We start from the raw sequence: 22,350 nt of genomic DNA, 5'->3' as shown, positions 1-22,350 counted from the left end.
TAAAGTCGTACGAAGTTCACTCCAACAAAGTCAAACCTGACGCATGATTACCTATCAGCTGAAAAGTAGTACTGTTTTGGTTGTGTTTGTGTTGGCACCTTCAATATACTATAGCTCAACAAACTGTACATTTGTACTATTAACAGATTCGTTTAAACTTGTAATATGGTAATTTGGGGTCTCATACAGACCTATACATTCCCTTCCTAAAAGCCGTCCCTAGGCTAGGTACTATCCGTTTCTACCGAGGCTTTGCTGCACTGAAAAAAATCATTTTATTGGCTATATAAACCCTGCGAAAGATTAAGTCAGCGGACACTTCGGCACCCAGCCTATCATACTATTAATTCAAGGTAGATTATGTCTCAAAGAAAGGTTCTTTGATGAAGCGGAAAATGCCATACAGGTAGTACCTTGAACAACTTTTGTTTAATATAAAAGTATACTGTAAATGGAAAAATTGCTTGCGGTGGATTAATGTTCGCGGTTTAAAACCACCGCGAACATTTTTCTATTATGATATTAGATTGCAGTCTATGGTGTTACCGCGAACTTAAATCCACCGCGAAAAGTCATTTTTCCCGCTACCGCGAAATTAAATCCCAGCGAACTTAAATACATTTACAGTATCTGTCTCTACTCTTTATTTCAGGAGCTAACTTTCCCATAATAAAACATACTACTAAAAAGAGTATATAAGATACACAACATAACAGCATCATGAGACACATAAAAACATTGCACTCTCAGTATGGGTGCGTCTCCAGAGGTTTTTGAAGTATGTGTTACGCCATACATGTATAATGCCATCTAAACACATGGGTTTGTGTCCATAATTTATACAGGTATCCCCCTGTAACTTCAGTTTTCAGTACAAGCCTTGAGGGATGTCATTCCTCACAGCAGAACTGATAGTCAGAAGTGGGTCCCTTTGTGCCGCCTACACATCCGTCATCCTGTTGTACACGCCTGTCTCACCGTGCCGGGAAGCCGTTTGTCAAGATATGTCATTAGGGATGACGTTTGTCGGACATGATATACCTCATCCTAATGACTCTTAGCTAATCTCCAAATAGATATATGGCAGCAAGTTGCTGTCGTTACATGATTTGGTATTGTTGTGTGTAAAAAAAAGACATGTGTGTGTGTGTAATGTGCAAGTGTGTGTTCCCTGGAACTGCAGGGCGTTTTGTTTTTTGGACATCCCTCAACCTGCAGGAAAGACTGGCTGTAGCAGAGGACAGACGGTCCTGGAGACAACTCTCCATCTTCTTGTCTACCTTGTCCCCCCAACGACCAGGAGGTCAAGGGACTAGGTAGGTAGGTAGAGAGGTTAGCAGAACAACGGAATGATGGATTTCTATGATATTCAATGCAGGTAGCCTACACAAAGATATACACAATCAGATGAAAATTAGGACTTAATTTGCATAATTTATGTGGGAATTCTACACCAGACGTTCATTTAACGTCCTATCTGAGGTACATCCCTAGCCGATTTTGCTGGGTACTCATTTATACACCAGTCAAGTGAGGAATTTGATGTTAAGTGCCTTTCCCAAGGGCACAGAGTCACGTATTCAAAGTCAGTACCTCTAATGTCCTGAGTCTACAACCTTAACCCACAAGGTAACCATGTCACTGTATACATTGTCATAATGTCTGTAAGGTATGCAGCAACCATTTCTTGGAAATGCCCTACAGACATTATGACAATGTATACAGTGACATGGTTACCTTGTGGTCTGAGTTGTCTTTATAATATAAAGGTTTTGGGTTTGAACCCCAAACAGGCTCTGATAGTGACTAAAATGAAAGCAAGTCTTATAAAAATGAACTTGTACTTAAGTTTGCATAGCCTACATCATCAAACAACAGCCTTTAAACATAAATCTTTATTCAGATTCCATGGTCATGACTAGAGGTATGTAATAAACCGAGTACCAAAATGTACTGGTGCAATTTTCCTCCAAGGATTGCAGAAAATATTTACAAACGCAGCCAGTCCAACATATACAGGATAATACAACACAGACTTTGCCCCTTATTAACAGAAAGGTACTATCTTTTGTGTTTTACAATTTTCTACAGTTAGTTGCTAACTTTTATAACAGTTTGCAATATTAACTTTGGGTGTTTAGAGATAAAATATAATCATGAAATCTTTCTACAGCAAAAGGCCTGTGAAATCACCAAATACATTGCTATATTCTCGGTAACATCTGTACATGTTTACACTCAGAAATTAAACACAAATAGCAGTATGTATGGAGTCTAGTTCACCTTTATCTCTGGGGTAACCTAATGGTATACCCATTGTTTTTAGACGGTATATCCATTGTTTTTAAACGATATCCATTGTATTTAAAATTCAGGGGTATCAAGTCAATGAACAGTGGTTTTAAACTGCACTATTTTACAGTCAGTCAATATTACTAAATACCCTGTTTTCGAACACAACTGATATAGGATACTAGTATACTGTTGAAGAAGGTGAACTTGCGCCAAATTATGAATTTCTACACAATTCTATACAACTTTTTTAAAGAAAAGGCATATTTGATATTGGAATGTACACAGGATCTTGCGTAGATGTCTACTTTAATCTTGTTACATGTGCAGAGATACTTGTCAATCTCGGTTATCTTAAAGTTGGCCTATCTTAAAATACATTGTACAGTAATGTACATTTTGTATTTGTAATATCTGTACAGTATGACTGTAGACTATCATTTTTATCTGTGCATTTGCCAATACAAGCCAAGAGGACACATGAGTGTTGTGGAAATTTGCATGTCCTCATTAGTGACATTATAAACTTATCATATCCTCTTTAATGGAAAGAAACTATGGCTATTCCATGAACTGCCCTCACTCCCACATGTCTGCGTATGGATCTATCTGTCTCTCGGTGTACGCCTTTCTGAACTTCTCGTCAAACATGTTGAGATCTCCCTCGTCTCTAAGCACGCCCTGCGTGGAGAAAAAAATGTTTGTCAATAACAGCAACAATGGTCTCCTTATTCACATTTTGGTGAATCATAGCTCAAGTACTTTCAGACATTTAGAGTCCATTCCAAGTCACCAAGAGGGTTGTTATATTGTTGAATATTTTCGATTTCTTGTAATTATGTGTCTTGAAGATAATGTGTCTTAGAGATTTGATGCATGTTTTGAACATTATTTCAAGCATCTCAGAGATTTATGCACGGTCACTTTCAAAAATGTTGTCAAAATATTCAAAGGAATTGAAATACTAGTAGCTTGAAATTTTCATCTTCAATTTTAGACAAAATTTAGTTCTGTTGTTGCTTAGATATTCTTTTATTCAAATAATTCAACACCACAAATATTATCTAAAAATATTTCAGTGACTTGGAATGGACTCTAAAAGCACCATTAAAAACTCAAAGAAGAGACTACAAAGAATACATTCAAACATCCTGATGACACAAAAATGTGCATGCTCAAGCTAAAATTAAAATGTAAATTAAGTATTCTAGCTTGGCAGTCAGTAACAACCAGTTTCATTGCTATTGCACATGGCATCTTTCATCAAAACATAAATATCATTATGGATATATTTTTTCGCCCCTATATGTCTTTTGTCAACCGCCCCCTTAGCTTTTTGAATGGAATAACCCACAGGACTGTAGATTCTGGAAATGCTCCTACCTTTGGCAGGTATCCCAGCAGCCTCTCTGCGTGCTCCCGGAGCAGTTTCTGTCGCTCCTCCTCGATAATCTGGCGCCGGAAGGCTTGGGCCTGCTCCTCCTCCATACGCGCAGCCAACTCACGCTCCTGGAAAAAAAAAACACGAAAAAACATCAGCGAGATATTCACCTATCATTATTACTGTCAAATAAATCATCATGCCTTTAAATTGTTTTCTCTAGTACAACCCTGGATTTTTTTTCACTGTTTACAAGTTTTTTTTTTAAATAAACAGATACTCTTCAAAATGTTCCACAACATGTCAGATGTCTTATTTGACTGTCTGCATCTGAATTCTTTCACATTGGCAAGCGGAAGTATCTAAATCTTCTGTTTTTCACTTCCAATACCTTTCTTTGTCAAACAATTGAGTTTTCAATGACTCAATCTTCTTGTTTGACGTTTTTACAAGATATTCATGATATGTTTTCAAAATATCTTCTCAACATCCTGTAAACTTTGGGGAAACCAAAGGCTAGACTCTGAATACTGTAAATGCCAAAATTTTCATGGTGCATTAATATTTCTGATTTACAGTGACCTCTTCACCGCAAATTTGAATAACTACAAAAATCCTTAGTCGGTTTGGCTCCAAACTTTTAACCATCTCATGCACACAAACACGCCATTAAATCCCTACTAACTCAAACTTTAGTCAAAGTCATTTACATACATTCCCTTTCTAATAACCTTCCATAACAACCAAAAGTGAAAATTCAGAAGACTTGTAGAATCCCTTACCCTATCGTCGGCGAATTGTTTCCTCCTGTCTTCGATGAGTTTCTCCACGGCACGTTTGTGCTCCAGCTGCTTCATGCGTCTCTTCTGCGCGTTCATCTGCTCGATTCTGTCGTCCTCCGCAAACTTGGACAGCATCTGCTGACGGAACTCTTCCTCCTCCTCTCTCTCCGCCTGGAGGGAAAATTATTTTTAGTTAGCCTGATTAAATCTCGTTTATAGCAGCCCGCCCAACATCCGCCAGCCTCCGCGGGGAGTGGCCAGTTACAGTGCTGGACAGCGGAGTTTGTGTTACACAGACTAATTTTTAGTGACCTACTCATCATATAATGTCTGCATCATAATTTAATACTTCTGGTGTTCGTAAACAATACAAAATCAAGCTGCACAAGGTCTGCAAAGTTTCTAAAACCATCTCAAACTAGAGCCTTTCTAGATCTTTCTGTTCTAAACAACAACAAACTATACACTCGTTAAAGAGATTCATTAGTCACGTATGAGCACAGTTAATATTAGGAACAAGATGGACTGATAGCCATCGAAAATTTACGTGTACGTGTGTTTACCTTTAAAAATATGTTCACTGTTAAAAGAAAAATTACTATAAACTATACACTGGTTTGAAAGATGGTGTATGGTGCAAAGATGTTGTAACCTCACTTCTTGAATATCGGAAACTAAGTGTTGATCTAACTTACTAAGTAAAGAAATGGCAGGAAAATCTACTTTCTATATTGTGTAGTGTTACCATATGGGCCATTAAAGTATCTGAACCAATAGACGAGGGAATAAAGAACCCATGCCCCACCTCCTGTCGGAGTCTCTTGTACTCCAGCTGTTCCCGGTGAGTTTTCTGCAGCTCCAGCCTCTGTCTGATGCGGCGCTCAAACTCGTCCATCTCCTTCTGTCTCTCCGCCTCCTCCTGCTCCTCCAGGTACAGCTCCATCCGGATCCGCTCCATCTCTTCCTGTTCCTCCTTTGCTGCAGCTACCTTCTTCGCAAGCTAAGATAAACAAACAAACAAACAAACTGCTTAGACAGAGACAAAATGAGACTCCCTTGCTGGATGAAGGAGACTGTATGGATCAGAACATCTATACTCCTGCCATATCTGTGGTAAGGGGGGATACAAGCTTAGTCATGTCTGAGACTCTATTCTTCCCACTGCAGTGCCACCTACCAGTGGGAAGTAGACCTGCAATGGGAGGTAGAACCAGTCATTTTTATTTTTGCACATCTTGGCCAATACACTAAAACCTTTATGCAAAAAGAAAAAGGAATCATATCTCTCTCAGCTTGGCTTCGGAACGAGATGATGTAAAAGGCAAATCACTGACAGGAAAATATCCTACGTTTTCTAAAAAATGTTGCCTTTCTATTTCTGTTTTGTGATGACAGAAAGTTGATGCCTCACCTCAGACTGAACTTTGGCCTTGGCTTCCTCTCGTTCTTTCATCTCCGCCATACGCTGTTCTTCACGTGCCTGCTGAACCGAGGCAAACTCCAGGATTCTGTGGTAAGAAATCAACATGTATCTTCAGTATGAGTTATGAATTATCGCTGCACTGGCCTAGTGGGTAAAGTTGTAGGCTCACTGACATATTCATATCAAAGCCTTTAACAATTAAATATACTGCTTGGTAGCTATAAAAATTGTAAAAGATCATGAGGATCATCCTAACACCTGCTAGCACATTTGTCATTTGAGAATTGAAGAAAGGAAAATCAACTGATCAAATAGGACTAGTTGCTGCACTGTCAAAGGCAAAATGATGTGTTTAACACAGTCAGTCATCTGAGATGTGTCTTGTGGAATGTGTATTGCAAGGAATGCTGGGATGGTTGCATAACCTCCTCTGCACATCACTATCACAACACATGAAGTGACCCCTGACCTCCTGTTCTCCTCCTCCATTCTCTCGCGCTCCAGCCGTTTCCAGTCCTCCCGTTTGGTCTTGAACTCTTCGATGAAGCGCTGCGTGGCGCGCTGCTTCTCCAGCTTCATCTCCATCTCCCGCTGGTCCTCCTCGTAGATCTTACGCACTATCTCATCGATCATCAGCTTCTCCTGCGAGGTGTCGCCAAAAAGGAGATACAGTTACATGAAACAAGTACAGATTTGAATATCAGAACAAACGTTTTCAAAGATATTCATAGTATATCAATTATGATCTCCTCCTACAAGATGATGACAAAGGCTTGAACTGGAATGCTGACATTTGCAAGCAAACATGGAATATTCCTCACTCTCCATCATTTTAAAAAGCATGATGCATGTTTGCCAAGCAGTTTTGTAGGCATGTTTGGCAGGTCTTTTCGGAAATAACTTTTTTAACTATGTTGCATACTAGATATGCTATGGCACACCAAATCTGCTACATATTTGCTTTTTTTATCCTCAAGTTGCTGGTTTAACAGAGTAAATAGTAACATAGTAAACATTTAACATAGTAAATAGACATGAAATCTAGACATTCCTTTTGATAGTAGCAGCATCCATTTTTTAAAGATGCTAGAGCTAAGTGAGGTTTTTTGACAGATATGTATCAGATTTTGTTTTCTGAATTTACATCTACATAATGAAACCCCCAAAATTTTCTTAGATTTTTGCTTTTGGGAAAGCCAATACTTAAAGATCAACGATTTCTCACTGTCAGAACTGTCACACAAACCTTCAATGAACTCCTCATATGCCTTATCTTATATTTACTACTTGTGTTTTGATTAGTATTAGCCTGTGTAAGCCATGCAGGCTTTTTCCCTCCTCTTGCACTTTTGATTACTTTTCTTTATTGTTATTGTTTCTACGTGCAAAATAAACAAATAAAACATAACCAACCTTGAGGAACTCCTCGTAAGCCTTATCTTATATTTAATAAAACATAGCAAACCTTGAGGAACTCCTCGTAGGCCTGTTGTTTCTTCTGCTCCTGGTCCTCCAGCTGCCTCTCCAGCTCCTGCTGATAGCGGATCTTCTCCAGGTACCGAGCCTCCTCCTGCTCCAGCTCCAGCTGGGACGCTCGCTCCGACTCCTCCTTCATCAGCCGGGCAATCTCGGCCTCTCGAGACTGCAGGGAAACATTTATTTTTTATACCTTATTGCGGATTTCTCACTAATTCTGTTCAGATTTGACCCTTTGTAACAGTAGCTAGCAGGATTTTAGCTAGGATTTTATAATAGGGAGTCCAAACTTATTGGTGAGTCGCGGTAAGTGACTATTGTAGGGTCTGGGGGCTTCCACCTTCCATGGTGCAGAGTTTTTGATGATTTTAAGTTAAAAAAGTGCATTCTTAGGTATCCCAAGAGGCAAAAATACTGTTCCAGAGGTCACAGTAGAAGACTGTGACCACAGTTGACCTGGTAGCATCCCTGGTCAATCAGAATTTCATGCTTGTCAGACGATTTTCTCTGTAGTGTAAGGGCGTCCAAGGGCATCAAATTTCTTGTTATTCTAAGAAAAGTGCGTCCAGATGACGCGTTGACGCATGCCTGGCTAAAAGTCTGGTACTAGCTAGTTACATTAAACAGAAATACGGTTCAAATCTAGATTTATCACATACAGTATATAGAATATGCCTCGCAGATCTTAATACATGCATTGTTGAAAAGCCATGAAAGAGGCTCCTACTGCATTTTTTACTGACAGGATACAACCTATTATACCTCTACAATAAAACAGGTACTGAAGGTAGCCTTTTTGAGGCCGTAGGGGCAGTTATCCACTGTGTCTATAGGACATAATGCCAGGAACATCAAGAATCAAACTAATAACCTCTCGATCTTGTGTCTGTTAGCCTAGCTACTTGGCCATTCTACGCCACTGTGCTCTACGACATTAAAGGTTATTTACATGTATCACAGAAGTGGAAGACAGCACTTTGTAAAAGCATGACACTAACGCTGGACAACCACGTACCATTTTATCGTACTTGATGGCTTCCTTCTCGGCCAGTTGTGCAGCCCTCTCCTTGTTCAGGTACCCAGCCTTTAGCTTCTGTTCTAACTCACGCAGCTCCAAACTGCACAGGGGAAAATAACATCAACAATTAGTAACTTTTCATACCCTCCTTTATTACCAGTATCATGCACAATTTTGCAACATTTCCCTGAAGACTTGAAAAATGGTATATACTGCTTTCTTTGAAACCAATGAACAGATGAGCAATTCTTACATTAGTCCTACATGTTCATATTTCTAAGGTAATTCAATTTCTACAACTGGATAAAAATAAGATATTTGCTTCTGGAAGTTTTAAGAGCAAATGTCTGTAAGGGTCAAACAATGGTGGCAAAGGTAAAAAAAATAGATTTGGCTCATATTTTGCAGTGATAATACTTGGTACACAACCCCTCAAGATAGCTTTCTTTCTGCCTAGAACCCCTTTATGGCAACAGGCTAAAGAAGTTTCTGGACCATTTTTCCAGAATTTGCATGTAAAAAAGAATAGAAATTGACCAACCTAAGGCCACCCTTACTGTACAATCCAAAACCATTGCAAATACTCCATTTTCCCCATACCGCGAAATCAAATCCCCATGAACTTGACTGTATATTCAGTAGTTTTCAGACATGCTGACCTGCTCTCCCTGATCTGTTGTCTCATCTTCTCGTCTCTCATGGTCTCCAGTTTGATCCGCTCCATCTCCCTCGCCAGACGCTCCTCCTGCTCCATCTGCTGCTCCCGGAGTTTACGAGACTCCTCCGCCTGACAGGACCAGAAAACAATTTCAATTTTCAGCTACAAGAAAGGGGATGCCACGCGCTGATCCAGGGGGCGGCGCGCCAGGCGCCCCCTTCAGCTGGCAAAAAAAATAAATTGGCTACATAAACCTAGGCTACTAGAGGTCTTCGGAAGTTATGCCAAGAATATTGACAACGTTATCAAACTAATTCGCTTATTTGAAAGGAGATTTCTGGTAATTATTTAGAGAAACTTGCAGTTTGCAATTACTAGTGGGTCTTCCGAGTCACGTAAACTTACGGTAAAAGCCCGGGGAGGGAGCGTGGCCGCATCAATTTTTCCGAGGCCATGAAACTGGTGGGTCGCTGTAAGCCAAAATCGGCGCTTAAAGATATAGAAAGAGCATGGAAATTTTGTAAGATCTCCAGAAAATTAGCGGAAGTTGATTATATATTTTTGATAAACTGATGATTTCTATCGTCCGTCATCGGCTAGAGAGAAGCGACCGGTCGACCCCGCCTTGGGAAAATCGGCGTTGTGCGCCGACACCCCCCTCCCCACTACAGTTCTGATCAGTGACGCCGTGATGATCGTGCTGACGTTTTTGTTGCCATTTCCCCCCGATTAATCGTCATCAATTGCCACCACAGAAGTAAAAAGAGTCCGAAATATATGCAATTTCAAATGCATTAGACACTTTCAAAATCGTCTCCGGCAAGCCCCTCAGATCCCACGAGATTTCTATGCGATTTTATAGGAGCGCGAGCCGCTTCGCGGAGACAGGCAAATCGGCAGCCAGGTACAAATAATTTTGCGATATTGTTTGTGTAGCGCGGCGTCATTTATGAATATTAAGAAGGAAGAACTAGCCTTCGTTAGGTTTGTCCTCAGTGGTGGTTGCTAAAAAAAATTCCCTAACGTGAACTAGACAGCCACAGACATGACAAAAAGTCAGTGTTACTGTTAGTGTTAGTTTGTTTTCAAAATTTGCTCAGAGATGGCTCTAAAATACACCAGAGAGCCTCTATTTCTTAAAAATTTTCTGGGGGAGGCCCCCCATACCCCCCCCAACAAGAGGGGGGGGGGAACCCCATCTTGCGCTCGGACTGTGTGTGTGTGTGTGTGCGCTCGAGCGTGTATTTGTTTTTCTCAGCCACAGGCCATTTGCTTAACCAGGTACACCCTGTAAATAGCTCTTGCTCACCTCTAATTCACCTGAAAATTATATTTTCACAACGCTAGTAGTAGTAGGCATTTGTTCATTACAATGTAGCCTTTTATGTTACATGAATGCAGAGAAAATGTAGTAGAGAAAAGCTAGCAAACCTACGACATGCTTTGAATTGAAGGATAGAAAAGATCAGGGACTAGGGTGCTGCTGGGCCAGGGAGTCTGGGCGTGTACAATTGAGCCCCGATGACAACTGCAAAATAATTACCGGTACATTGCTTGGGGGGTTCCAGCATACCTGAGAGGACAGACTTACTGTAAATGCAGAAACTTTCACGGTGGCTTAATGTTCGCGGTTTTTGTGGTAGTAAGAGACTACAGTGTATGGTGCTACTGCAAACTTAAAATCACCATGAAAAGTCCTTTTTCCTGCTACCGCAAAATTAAATCCCCACGAACTTAAATGCATTCACAGTAAGTCAAGTTTGTGGACGTCATGGTTTTCAACCAAAAGTCAGAGCGGTTAATTAGTTCTCCCGTGTGGTCTAGTGGTTAGGATTTATGGCTTTCACCCATGCGGCCCGGGTTCGATTCCCGGCACGGGACACTGAAATTTTGTTCGACTATATTAAAAATGACACCCCTATAGACTCTCAAACCCTTCCCGGAAATTTTTTGTTTGTTTTTTTTGTTTGTACATCTTAGCAAGTGATAGCTTATGTTGTACTAAAAGACTTATCCACACCAGAAAATATTCATTGTTTCAAAAGTCCTTGGGCCAACACGACTTTGTACAGTCACTACAGCAGGGGGCTAGTCAACTTGTAATGGAGTGAGTTCAACTTCCAAACTCTTTTTGCTGAGTACTAAGCAGTATGTGCCAGTAAGTCTTTTCATAACTTAGCTTTTTATCAAAAGCACAACCGACTGAATGCAAGGCTAACACTTTACATCCTTGGCCATTGCAGCAGTCTATGTTGTGTTGGGATGAGCGTTGGATACATGTATGACAAGATTGTACAGAATTACAAGTTTATTATGACTTCGAACATCCGCTTCCTAGGGCTAACATGGACGAAGGGCCTGAAAATGTTTTGGGAAAAAATCTGATTGACTTACGCATAAATAGTTAAGTAAGAATTTTGAATGAGAAAACCCCAGGGGACATGTTTGGAAAACCGACATGCCACCAGCCAAAAGGTTTTAGCTTAGTAGATTATGTGTTAGGCAGTGAAACTATTAAAGCATCAAGTTGTCATTTTTGCCCGTTTTTGGCATGTTGACCACAGTCACAGGGCAACAAAATTTCTGGTTTGTTTTTTTCGAAATCAGGTGAAAATTAATGCGCGCTGATGTCATCCATAAAATCTACTTGCTGTGGCCTTAATGATAAAACAACACAAAAACCTCCTTTCCCTTCCTGAAAACTAAAATGGTTGACTATTCACCTTAGCGAGTGATTCCTCCATCTCCCTCTCCGTCTGCTGCTGCTGTAGGCGCCGGATGAAGCGTTTGTTCTCCACGCGCTCGTCGCTAGCCATGTTGGCCGCCAGGAGCCGATCCTGGGACAGCATCTTCATCCGGTCCTCCCTCAGCTCCTCCTGGCGCCGGTTCTCCGTCCGCATGCGGTCCTGGTACGCCTGGTCCATACCGCGCCGTAGAGATGCCTGCGAAACACGTGGGTTAACTTTTAAAATCTGCTTGGAGATTGAAGAAAACCATGTTTCACCGGCATGTCTATGACATATCCATACATCTGCTTGAAGACTGGAAAATGTTTTTTTTTCAATCTCAAAGCAGACGCGCGGGTTATAGACATGGAAAAAAAACAGGTGGTTTTCTTCAATCTCCAAGCAGATGTATGAGGAGACATAGTCATGGTGAAACATAGTTTTCTTTAATCTCCAAGAATAGAAAGCATACTGTAAATGCAGAAATGTTCGCGGTGGATTAATGTTCGCGGTTTTCGCGGTGACCACAATTTAAAACCGCCGCGAACATTTCTCTATCATGGTATTAGACTGCCGTCTATGGTGTTACCGCGAAATTAAAACCACCGCGAAAAGTCATTTTTCCCGCTAGCGCGAAATTGAATCCCAGCGAACTTAAATACATTTACAGTAAAGAGTGGACGACATACAGTAGACATGGTGAACCATAGTTTACTTAATTTTTAAATCTCCAACGGATTGTGAAAACATTGATGTGCTCAAGAATCCTATAAACAAAGATTCAAAAACAAACTGTAACAAAGACTAATTCAGATACAATTTTCCTACGCCCCTCCCCCACATTGTCATTCATTCACAAATTTAAGAAGTTGCACTGTAAAAGTTTTAAAATTGTTTTCTTTACAGTTCAAGTTTACACTCAGAAACACTACAAAATGTACCTCAAAGATGATTCCACTTGAGCATTTGCACTATGTCACGAACAAGCCATAAATAATTCAATGAGAATCATACACGATAGAGAAAATCTTTTCATGGTCCCAAAGCAAAAGACTACCACTATAGCACTACCAGCACAAAACATACCAAAACACCAGTAAAATTAGAAATTTCTGGCTCATAGAAGGGAACCTTAAGGCTGACAGCACTTCACACTTCTTCAGTGTACTCACCATGGTGGAAAATGTGTCAATAGTTTCTCAATTCCTTGCAAAAAACTGTTCACGACTTCTTTACGAATCTGTACCGCCAAATATACAAGACAGATGTTTGGTAACTTACGGCAACCGGAGCCTCGTTTTCAATCCTATCGGCAAAACTGTTACATGATCTCTGATTGGTTTAACTCACCACCCGTTTCTTTACACGATTTTTCATTGGTCAATATAATCTCGCGGGAGAATAATCTCGTTTTATATCGCGAGAGCTTGGTTTCACTGTATTTTCCAACATGGCTGCCGAACACTTTGGATTTTCTGGTGAACTTTGGGGAAACGGACCGAGTCCTGGCGGTTTTTACAGCACGCCTGGCGGGACAACAACCCCGCAGCATGGACCTACAAAGCATACACTGTAAGTGTGCAAAGCGTTGGCGAGATTGAGTCAGCATGAAGACTACAGAGAGGATTTGAAATCTTCGTGTTTTGGTGCATGACAATGATTCAGCATGCGCCCCCCTCCCCACACATGAGTAGAGTAGAATGTGTTACTCAGCACCAAGAGGCCACGTCTAGCGAAATAATAGACGTTAAACGAGGACAACAACAACAACAACAACAAGAATCAAATTTTGCCAGTGCATTGTTGAAAGAGTCTTGCCATAGATAAACTGGTGTTTGCCCCTGCACGGGATTCGTTTAGCATTCAGCTAATATAAGATTGCTTGCAAACTCTTTTTCCATGAATATTATGGTATTATTCACCACATTCAAAAATTTCCATAGTTTTAGTTCACATATTAAAAATTGATAGACAAAAAAATTAATATGATTCTTGTAAGTTACTCAGATACTTTGCCTTGTGGAAGAAATTGGGCAGGATGATCTTGGGTTAAAGGATGGTTTTAGCAGATGGGGATGCACACTGAAAAGCCGACCGCCTAGTGTTATGCACAAGTTTCAAGCAATAGTCTCAAGTGTCAAACTTCTGCGTGTGAAAGAACCCAACGAAAGGGGTGACGTTTACCATAGACAGTCCCGTACAATATCGTATAATACATCTCCGTCACAATAACCATTTGTTTGTTTGTTTACAGCCACCCCATGACCATGGGTACATCAGTGTTGGGAGTGAAGTTTGACGGAGGAGTGGTGGTGGCGGCCGACATGCTCGGTTCCTACGGTTCGCTGGCGCGGTACCGTAACATCTCCCGCGTCATGAAGGTCAACAACACGACGGTCCTGGCCGGGGCGGGCGACTACGCAGACTACCAGTTTCTCAAGGAAGTCCTGGATCAAAAAATGTGAGTGAGGAAGCGGCAAAATTGTTGCATTTTCCCATTTATGTGACATATCTAACAACCCTAACATCTGGTTGGAGGTCAGGAAGATGTACCTGTAAGATTGTTTAAGGTCAAGACATGAACGTTGAGTGTACTTGTACCTGTAAAATTGTTAGGGATGACTGTATGGGGGAGGGAAATATGCTGTATTTGCTAACAAGTGTTTCTTGTCAAATTTTTCTTGTAAAGACAAAATTCTCACATGGTGAATCTCACTCTTCCCCTCTGCATACAGCATAGATGACGAGTTGCTAGGCGATGGACATTCCTTCTCGCCCAAGGCCATTTTCTCGTGGCTGACGCGTGTGATGTACAACCGTAGAACAAGGTTCAACCCGCTCTGGAACCAGGTGGTCATTGGTGGATTCAACAACGGCGAGCCGTATGTACTTAATATCTATTTACTTGACTTGTCACTAGTGTTTAGGATTTATCCATTTGTGTTTAGACTTTTGGTATTAACAAGACTGTAAATCTTGAAAATTTTGCAGTGGTTTTAGTTTCACAATTTTCACAAAAATAAAGACACCAGCAATGTTTTCAATGTATTACTTTTGAACAATGTAATTGTTTCCACCACAGGCTAAAACACCACAGAAACCTCATTTCCCCTTTTGGAGTAAGATATGAATTTATGGTCTGTTCAAAATGTGTGGTTACATACAACTACAAGGAATGTTGAAAGTAAGACAAGTCATGTTCTTTTCATTGCTGACATTGTTTTAACATCATCCACAGATTCCTGGGCTATGTGGACAAGATAGGAGTTGCCTATGAAGCACCTACAATAGCAACAGGAATGGGGGCATACATGGCACAGGTAGGAAACAAAACTTTACTATTGTATTATCAATACAGCTGCACTGGTATTGCTGAATCAAAGATGAACTGTGTTGTGTAAAATGACAGATGTGGAATTTTTGACCAATTTGTCAGGAAGATTATCAGGAAGTACAGCTCAGAGGTGGTAGAACTAATCCATTATCACTATCAGACTTGATAGTCCAGGTCATGGCATCAATGGAATGGGCTACTAGACTAGTTTATGGCAAGGTATTGTTTTGGGTTTGTTGGTATTTTTGCAGTTAGATAAAGCCAATCAATATCTTATTTTCATATTGAATGAACTACAATAAAACAAGACATATGATAACAGAGTTGTGGTATCTTTGAACTCTTGTTCTCCTTGCAGCCACTTCTAAGAGATGCCCTTGAGAAGAAGCCGAACATGTCCCAGTCCGAGGCGCTGGAGTTACTGGAGAGATGTCTGAAGGTCCTGTTCTACAGGGATGCCCGGTCCTTTAACAAGGTAGGCCGCTACTGTTAATCATGAAATCCTCACAGTAGTTTTATGTTCATTGTGAGAGCTCATGGTGAAACCCTTGTGTTGCCTTCTAATAGAATAGTGGTATATAGAGCAATATTTTTTTTTACTGTTGCAGTTGCAGGGTATATCATTACAGGGATGGGCTTTACCTTTAACTTTAACTTGACTCCCATTTTATGCCACTTCCTAAAGATGGGCTCAGCCCCAACCAAGATGCTTTCCCAGGATTTGAACCTAGGGTCTCCCAGTTACAAACTAGTTGTAGTTCAAATATGAGGCTTTCATGAAGTTTTCAAAATTTACTTGCCCAAACCAACATTTCACTTGCCCAAAATTCGAATGACCCTTTGCTATGTATTTTCACTTCCAACAATGGAATTCTTTTATTTTGGGGATATCTGAGATATAGATTGAGGTTGATTAAAACATGAACAGAAAGTTGGATAGAAGTATTTCAGAGGCATTTCATAGTTTGTTTCCTCTTTGGTGACAATAATTGGTGGTGAACCGGGGGAAAAGTACTGTAAATGCATTCAAGTTCACGGGGATTTAATTTCGCGGTAGCGGGAAAATGGACTTTTCGCTGTGGTTTTCATTTCGCGGTAGCACAATGCACTGTGGTCTCTTACTGTTATGGAAAAATGTTCGCGGTGGTTTTAAATTCGCGGTGAAGCGGCCGCCGCGAAAACCGCGAACATTAATCCACCGCGAACATTTCTGCATTTACAGTAACAACAAAAACATCAGCACTTGCAACAGGGAAATGCTGTAGTGGAGAGGAGGGCCCCACTCATGAAACAATCTTACTTGCCCAGTCAGGCAAGTGGGGTTGGACATGGGCTTGTCCGATTGGCATTTTCACATGCCTTGGACAATTGAACTTGTCCAACCCTGGTACATGTATGTTGTGTTTTCCTCCACAGTTTGAGTTTGCCATAGTGACAGCAGCAGGAGTGGAGATTCTACAGCCCAGGTCAGCTGAGGCCAACTGGAGCATTGCACATCTCATCAAGTAAGTAAAACAAAAATCTCAGGCCAATTTTAAGATTTCGTAAGACACATTTCTTGAGACAGATTTGACTTCAAGTACAGGTCCAAAGTACAAAAAAATGTCAATGTACCAGTAACATCAACTCTCATAATTCCACGGAATGCCATAAAGGCACAATGTCACCACATCAGAAAAAATACATGGATTTAAAGTGATTTAAAGAGATGTATATAATCCTGACGTATATAAACTTCAGATATTTAAGTGTTCAAGACAATCTTGAAAAGGCATTTATAACAATGGTGGAATTATGAAAGTTGATGGTACTGTACATAAATGAAATTACATTCAAGTTTCAGTTAGTTTGTTCAATACAAATGTACATTTGAATCAATGACATGTATTGTTGGTATATACTTTCCTATATATGTTTTTTATATGTTTGTTAAATCATACTGTAGAAGACCTGCCTTTTGACGCATGAAGTTACAGTAAAATTCATTATTTTTAATGTTTCTGTCTTGCAGGGGTTATGAGTGAAGATACAACATGAAGAATGCTGACAACTGATACTTTCTTAAGGAAAACTGCAGCTTTAGACTTTAAGAAATTTGATAAGGAAAAGGTCTCCTCGGCACAAATGTCTTTCACTCAGTTCATCATCTTTTTTCTCTCATATATATCATGTACTATTTTCCATGATAACTGAAAATTAAATCAACCGAAAGTTTTTGTCAAAGTAGATGTATGTATTATAGAATAGTTGACCGTTCTTTCTGCATTGTGAACATGGTGGGAAATTTCAAAATGAAACAATAAAGAAACGTCTAGAAGTCAAAGTATGGTGATAATGTGTCAGTGACTTCAATGGGTGGTAGAACTATAAGAGAGATAGGCAAAAGTTTAAAGGTAACGGCCACATAGAGGTAAGGACAGTGGGTTGTTACCAGGGCTCTAGCCAGCGTCCGTTTTTCCGTCAATTGACGGAAATTTGCTGCGTGTGACGGAAAATTTTTTAGAACCAATCCGTCAACCTTGACAGACAAAAATCCTTGGTGGAAGCTACAGGCGGCTAGGCGACGCCGTCCACGGCCGTAAAAGCCACACATTGTTTGTTCTGCTATTGTTATTATTGTTGACGAAGTGTGTCGGCGTCCTTAAGCATACAATAATCTCATTAAAAACCCGTTTTTCAAAATCTCAGTTCAGTCTTTCTAACTCCTGGAAGAGTGTTTTCGCGACAATGGGAGTTGGCTGACGGAAAACAATTTCGAGCTGGCTAGAGCCCTGGTTGTTATCCACTGTGTCTAAGGCACAGTATTGGCAGGCAGAGCCCATCCCTCTCCTTCAACTGCCTTTTATGTCCCCAACTTAAGTCAGGTACCTGTTTCAAGTGCCTTTCCCATATGGATACTAATGGAAATAACAGTTAGATAACAATGCAAATCAGGAGCTAGTTTGCATGATTAATCAGGAAAGCTAAATTCGCCGCATTTCATGATAGGAACAACAAACATGTGACAAATGTAACTGAGATAAAGAGGAATATCGATAGATAGCAAAGAAAATACAAGTTAACAAAACATGACATATTTCTATCTTTATTTGTTACCTTACATCCGTCCATATATCAGTATATCTCTTCCACTCTTAGTAACCGTTTATAATCCATCCCTATATTTATCATGTAAACAGTTTCATATTCTGCTATACCCAAATATAACTTCCAACACTACTCAGTCATGAACAAATATGGCTGTATGTTCTTAGACATTGTTTTTTTTTTATCCGTCATCTAAAATAATTACAAGAAATGACTGTCATACCATTCGATGGATCCACTTACCACAACTAGTATAAATTACAGTAAAAGACTATATAGCCTAGTGTTGTTTAGTATTCATTATAGTATGATATAAGTATAAACAATTGACCTTAAACTAGAGCATGTATAAAAGTAACATAGTAAAGTGGTAGGTACTGCAGCAGTAAAACCTGAAGTGAGGACCAAACCTGATGCTCAGTATTAGGTAGTAACGTTACAGTACTATTACATGTATATTAGGATAGACAATTTTAATCTCCAAGCAGATGTAGGGTACACACTGTTAAATTTCCTGACCCGCTGGCTTTTCAAACAATCCTCTCTACATTGATTGCTAACGGTACGGCTACAAAGGTTTTCAGTTAGCCTGTGTGACACAAACGACGGTAGACATGTGTCTAAGATAAGATAAATGAATAGCCTTCATCACAAAACAACTGAATTCTACACAACACATCTACCAAAGAAATGCTCAATTTGATGTTGTGAATCCTCTGTACAACTTTTGTGACGGCTTGATAAGGTTTTCCCGCCTTTCTTTGATGTATATGGCGGAGTAAATCATGTTCGCTTCGCTCGCTTGGTGGTTTATTCTGTGCCTATAGAAATGGTCTACTGATGACACACGCCTTTGGTCAGGCCTTGGGCAGGGTACAGAAAATTCAGGTCCAGGTACGGTCCAGGTCCAGAGGATCAGGTGCACGTCCGGACCTGCACCTGGACTGTGAAAGCTTTTGAATGGGCGATACTCAAAACAATAGTTCATTTCGCTACAAAGGCTTCTATTTCGTAGAGTATCCGACTTCCACTGGCGTTTAGAATCCTATCTCCATCCTTAAACAACACTAACTGCCTCTCAACGGTTGATAAATTAGACCAAGTTTGACTGTAGAAACTTGGTAAGATAGCCCTAAACCTTTCTTCACCTTGCTGTTATTACCCGTGGATCGGTAAGCCCCAAAACGCGTTAACGCATGCCGGTAAATCAGTTCATTTTCCAATCGGTCCAAAATCCGGTCAACATGATTTGTCAGGTCCGGTTTTCTGGACCGGCCCCACCCCTCATCATTCATGTGTCATCATAATTACCCATTAGTTGTAAAATATCAAATATCTAGGGTCCATGAAGGGACCAGTATACACCAACGGTTCACAGAACTCGTAGTTTTGCCCCCTCCACCACCTGTCTATATCTGTGTAAACCTTTCTCTCTGTCGGGGACACGTTTGAGAGTTTCTTACACAGCTCACACAAGTCCCCTTCAAAAAGACTGGGAAGCGGGTTCTTAGGAGGTTGGGTTTTCCAAGCGAAGTATTTGTTATACTCTTCGTCATTCTGGTCCAGATATTTCAGGTACTTCGCCAACGCTTCCGGGGATTCGAAGTCGTCCACGTGAATGTAAGAATTCGGGGGAGTCAGTCTTTCGAAATCGCTCCTAGGCGCTCCCAACACCACCGGCACAGCGTCGTTCTTCAGGGAATTGTCCCAGTATTTCTCAGTTATGTAATCCACGCATTTAAAGTCTTCGAACGCGAGGTAGAATTTGTACTGGCGTATGTGTTCCCGAAAACACCTGCCGTCGTTCCTGGGACAAGTCTTGTTGATATTCCCGCATCGCCCGAACACATCGACCTGGATGTGCTTCATCAATTCTGTCGCATAGGGAAACCGGGACATATATTTGTAGCAATGACTGACATACCAAATAATCAGCTTGCTTTTCTCTTTGGCGTAATTTCTATTTGGATCGGCTGGGTGTTGAGCAAGTTGGTGATACGCTTCGGTTATGTGACCCCAGTGGGCAAGCACGTCTGAATCATTTCTATACGACATCGTCCAGTTAAAGACGCCTCCGTACGAAGCGAAGTCAGTGTCTCTTGTGAAATGAGGACAGTCCCTTACATAATATATCCAGCGCTGGTGCGACGGCCGCGTCTTGGGGAAGAAGTCTTTGTCGTAGACGTGTGGAAGAGACTTGAACCAGAAGAGCACGGCATCGGCGTTTTCGTACTGTTGTCGATCAGCCGTGAGAGCACATTGAGGCATGGACGGACATCTCGGGCGCCATCCCGGTGCGTTCCAAAACACAACCGTGATGTCGTTCCCCGTCTTCCTCGCGCTCTGAGAAGCGTCGTCGGTCCAGACGGAATAAAATCTGGACGAGAAATCCTCCGAGAATGACGAAATGGAGCGGTTGAACCGGGGAAGTGCTGAACGCTGCATATGGGGCATCTTTTCGACTCCTGGGCGCAGACCTGTGCTTCTTCTGTTGGTCTGACGACTAGTCGGATTTGGGGTAGTCGTCGGTAGTAATGATGTATACTCACGGTACGCTAGGTAGGTCAGGCAAACTGAAAGGATCATCAAAGTAGCTAACGACGTGAGAAAGTATCCTTTCTGTCGTGCAAACGCCATACTGCAAAAGTACAGGTCTTTGTTTCAGCTGACACGAGTCTCTAGTTGTCTGCTTGTCCCGAGTGTGTCGTTTTAGATGATGGTCCGGTTTTTCCGTTTTTTTTTTAACCCCAAGAAAGCTCTTCTATAAACACCGTCCGTGAGTCCGTAGCAGATTTAATCGATGAAAAGGCCTGAGAGAAGACAAAAAGTATATAAAATGTATATGACAAATAAATATTTTGTTTTGGAAAAACGTGTTTATCACACAACATGCATAATTCGTTTTCATCACTGAAAGAAAAGTGGGATTACACATGTACCTTGAACATTATATATACCAAATCGCATGCCAGGGCCGCATGTTTTACCGGTGCAAAACACACAAAGAGTAGTCTGGTAAAGATTGCTTGAGGCCACACAAAACGCCTGCATGGATTTTCTCATTTTTTAGTCCCTACCTAATCTCCAAGCTGATCCTACAATGGCATAAGATAGTACCAAACTGGCAAAGGAATGTAGTCAGCCAAGAAGTGTCCATAAGCCGGCTCGCTCCTCTGCCAGCATTTGGTACTATATTATGCTACCGTAGGATCTGCTTGGAGATTAGTCTCTACCAGACTAATCACGCTTGCTATGGGGAGAATAGTTTGTCAGGGGAGTTTGGCAATGGATACCATAATCTCCAACCAGATCCACGGTGCGTAATGTATAGCATCAAACTTCCCGTGCCCGTTTGACTCCCTTAGTCGGCTATACTCCCTGGCCAGCTTTGATACTATCTTATGGCACCGTAGGATCTGCTTGGAGATTATGTCTGCGTACTCCAAAATCAGTCGGATTCCGTACGAGTTCGTACGGAGGCGGTACTTACCACTTACGGGTCCCAAAAGATTCCCCACCTTTTGGCACGTATTTGCAAGTGCGACGGGTTGTGCCTTTAGCTTTAGGCTTAGGTCACATTTCCAAACCGGGGCCCGACCGGGATGCTTTATCAAACGAAAAATCAAAATGTATACCTAAAACTTTAGAAATGCACACATATTAGGTCATATTATGCCCATGGATCTTTGTGTATTTTGATGTCTTTTGTGTCTTTCATATCACACTTTTCGCTCCCAAAAGCTGACCGGCCGGGCCCCGGATTGAAAATAAGTAGGCAAAACGTTAAAATTGGTATCTTTTCATGAGGCAGATGACGCTATATCATGTCTTAAAAGATGGTAAAAATGTATAAACATACCGCAAATTTACAATGGATCTCAGAGACGTTGTCAGTAGTCTTCGTGAGCTGGAGGAAACATCCAGAAACGCCAAACCTTGCGTGCCGTTTTGCAGACAAATAACTTAACTGCTCTTGCGTGTGTCTTCTCAATCGCACAATGACTTGACTTGGGCAAAAACCCGTTCAACCAGAAACTAATGGTTTATTTATCAGAATCTAGACAATCGTAAAGTGTTAGGTTCCAGCAGAAATGTTAATTTTCACCCTCTAATCTAATTATCTGCTATCTAGTCAACTAGTTACTAGCACATGATTAAAATACATCGAAAAAA

At 40.9% G+C, this 22,350-nt stretch overlaps 3 protein-coding genes and 1 non-coding gene across 5 annotated transcripts; 2 read left to right on the top strand and 2 right to left on the bottom strand.

Annotated features, from left to right (window-relative positions):
* Positions 1-1,873: 1,873 nt before the first annotated feature.
* Positions 1,874-13,092, bottom strand: LOC118412438 (meiosis-specific nuclear structural protein 1-like). Its single transcript, XM_035815306.1, has 11 exons — positions 12,929-13,092; positions 11,754-11,972; positions 9,032-9,159; positions 8,370-8,472; positions 7,344-7,520; positions 6,348-6,520; positions 5,867-5,963; positions 5,261-5,455; positions 4,456-4,626; positions 3,676-3,801; positions 1,874-2,973 (listed from the first exon to the last, which is right to left on the bottom strand). Exons 1-11 carry the CDS (start codon positions 12,929-12,931, stop codon positions 2,872-2,874), a joined length of 1,494 nt encoding a protein of 497 aa, XP_035671199.1. The 5' UTR covers positions 12,932-13,092; the 3' UTR covers positions 1,874-2,871.
* On the top strand, positions 10,840-10,911 carry Trnae-uuc. Its single transcript has one exon. It is a non-coding gene; the product is annotated as a tRNA-Glu (tRNA).
* A 49-nt stretch (positions 13,093-13,141) lies between the features above and the next one.
* Positions 13,142-17,413, top strand: LOC118412450 (proteasome subunit beta type-4-like). Its single transcript, XM_035815322.1, has 7 exons — positions 13,142-13,328; positions 14,011-14,217; positions 14,492-14,638; positions 14,995-15,076; positions 15,449-15,565; positions 16,507-16,595; positions 17,102-17,413. Exons 1-7 carry the CDS (start codon positions 13,207-13,209, stop codon positions 17,112-17,114), a joined length of 777 nt encoding a protein of 258 aa, XP_035671215.1. The 5' UTR covers positions 13,142-13,206; the 3' UTR covers positions 17,115-17,413.
* Positions 17,414-18,159: 746 nt separating this feature from the next.
* LOC118412440 (4-galactosyl-N-acetylglucosaminide 3-alpha-L-fucosyltransferase FUT5-like) lies at positions 18,160-22,197 on the bottom strand. Of its 2 annotated transcripts, none has more exons than XM_035815310.1 (2): positions 22,037-22,197; positions 18,160-20,987 (listed from the first exon to the last, which is right to left on the bottom strand). In XM_035815310.1, exon 2 carries the CDS (start codon positions 20,812-20,814, stop codon positions 19,492-19,494), a length of 1,323 nt encoding a protein of 440 aa, XP_035671203.1. In that variant the 5' UTR covers positions 20,815-20,987; positions 22,037-22,197; the 3' UTR covers positions 18,160-19,491. The 2 variants fall into 2 exon arrangements, with proteins under 2 accessions (XP_035671203.1, XP_035671204.1); XM_035815311.1 differs by lacking the exon at positions 22,037-22,197 and adding an exon at positions 21,668-21,770.
* Positions 22,198-22,350: the final 153 nt, after the last annotated feature.

Source organism: Branchiostoma floridae, chromosome 3 (genome assembly GCF_000003815.2).
Source record: "Branchiostoma floridae strain S238N-H82 chromosome 3, Bfl_VNyyK, whole genome shotgun sequence".
Classification (NCBI taxonomy): domain Eukaryota; kingdom Metazoa; phylum Chordata; class Leptocardii; order Amphioxiformes; family Branchiostomatidae; genus Branchiostoma; species Branchiostoma floridae.
This window is presented reverse-complemented; position numbering and strand designations above follow the sequence as displayed.

Coding starts and splice junctions, on each gene's coding strand:
- LOC118412438 (XM_035815306.1), bottom strand. Junction 4,627..5,260: donor ACAAGAGACTCCGACAGGAG/GTGGGGCATGGG, acceptor TTTTCCCTCCAG/GCGGAGAGAGAGGAGGAGGA. Junction 3,802..4,455: donor AACAATTCGCCGACGATAGG/GTAAGGGATTCT, acceptor TTTTTTTTCCAG/GAGCGTGAGTTGGCTGCGCG.
- LOC118412450 (XM_035815322.1), top strand. CDS start 13,207: ATGGCTGCCGAACACTTTGGATTTTCTGGTGAACTTTGGGGAAACGGA. Junction 14,639..14,994: donor GGATTCAACAACGGCGAGCC/GTATGTACTTAA, acceptor CATCATCCACAG/ATTCCTGGGCTATGTGGACA. Junction 15,566..16,506: donor ATGCCCGGTCCTTTAACAAG/GTAGGCCGCTAC, acceptor TTTCCTCCACAG/TTTGAGTTTGCCATAGTGAC.
- LOC118412440 (XM_035815310.1), bottom strand. CDS start 20,814: ATGGCGTTTGCACGACAGAAAGGATACTTTCTCACGTCGTTAGCTACT.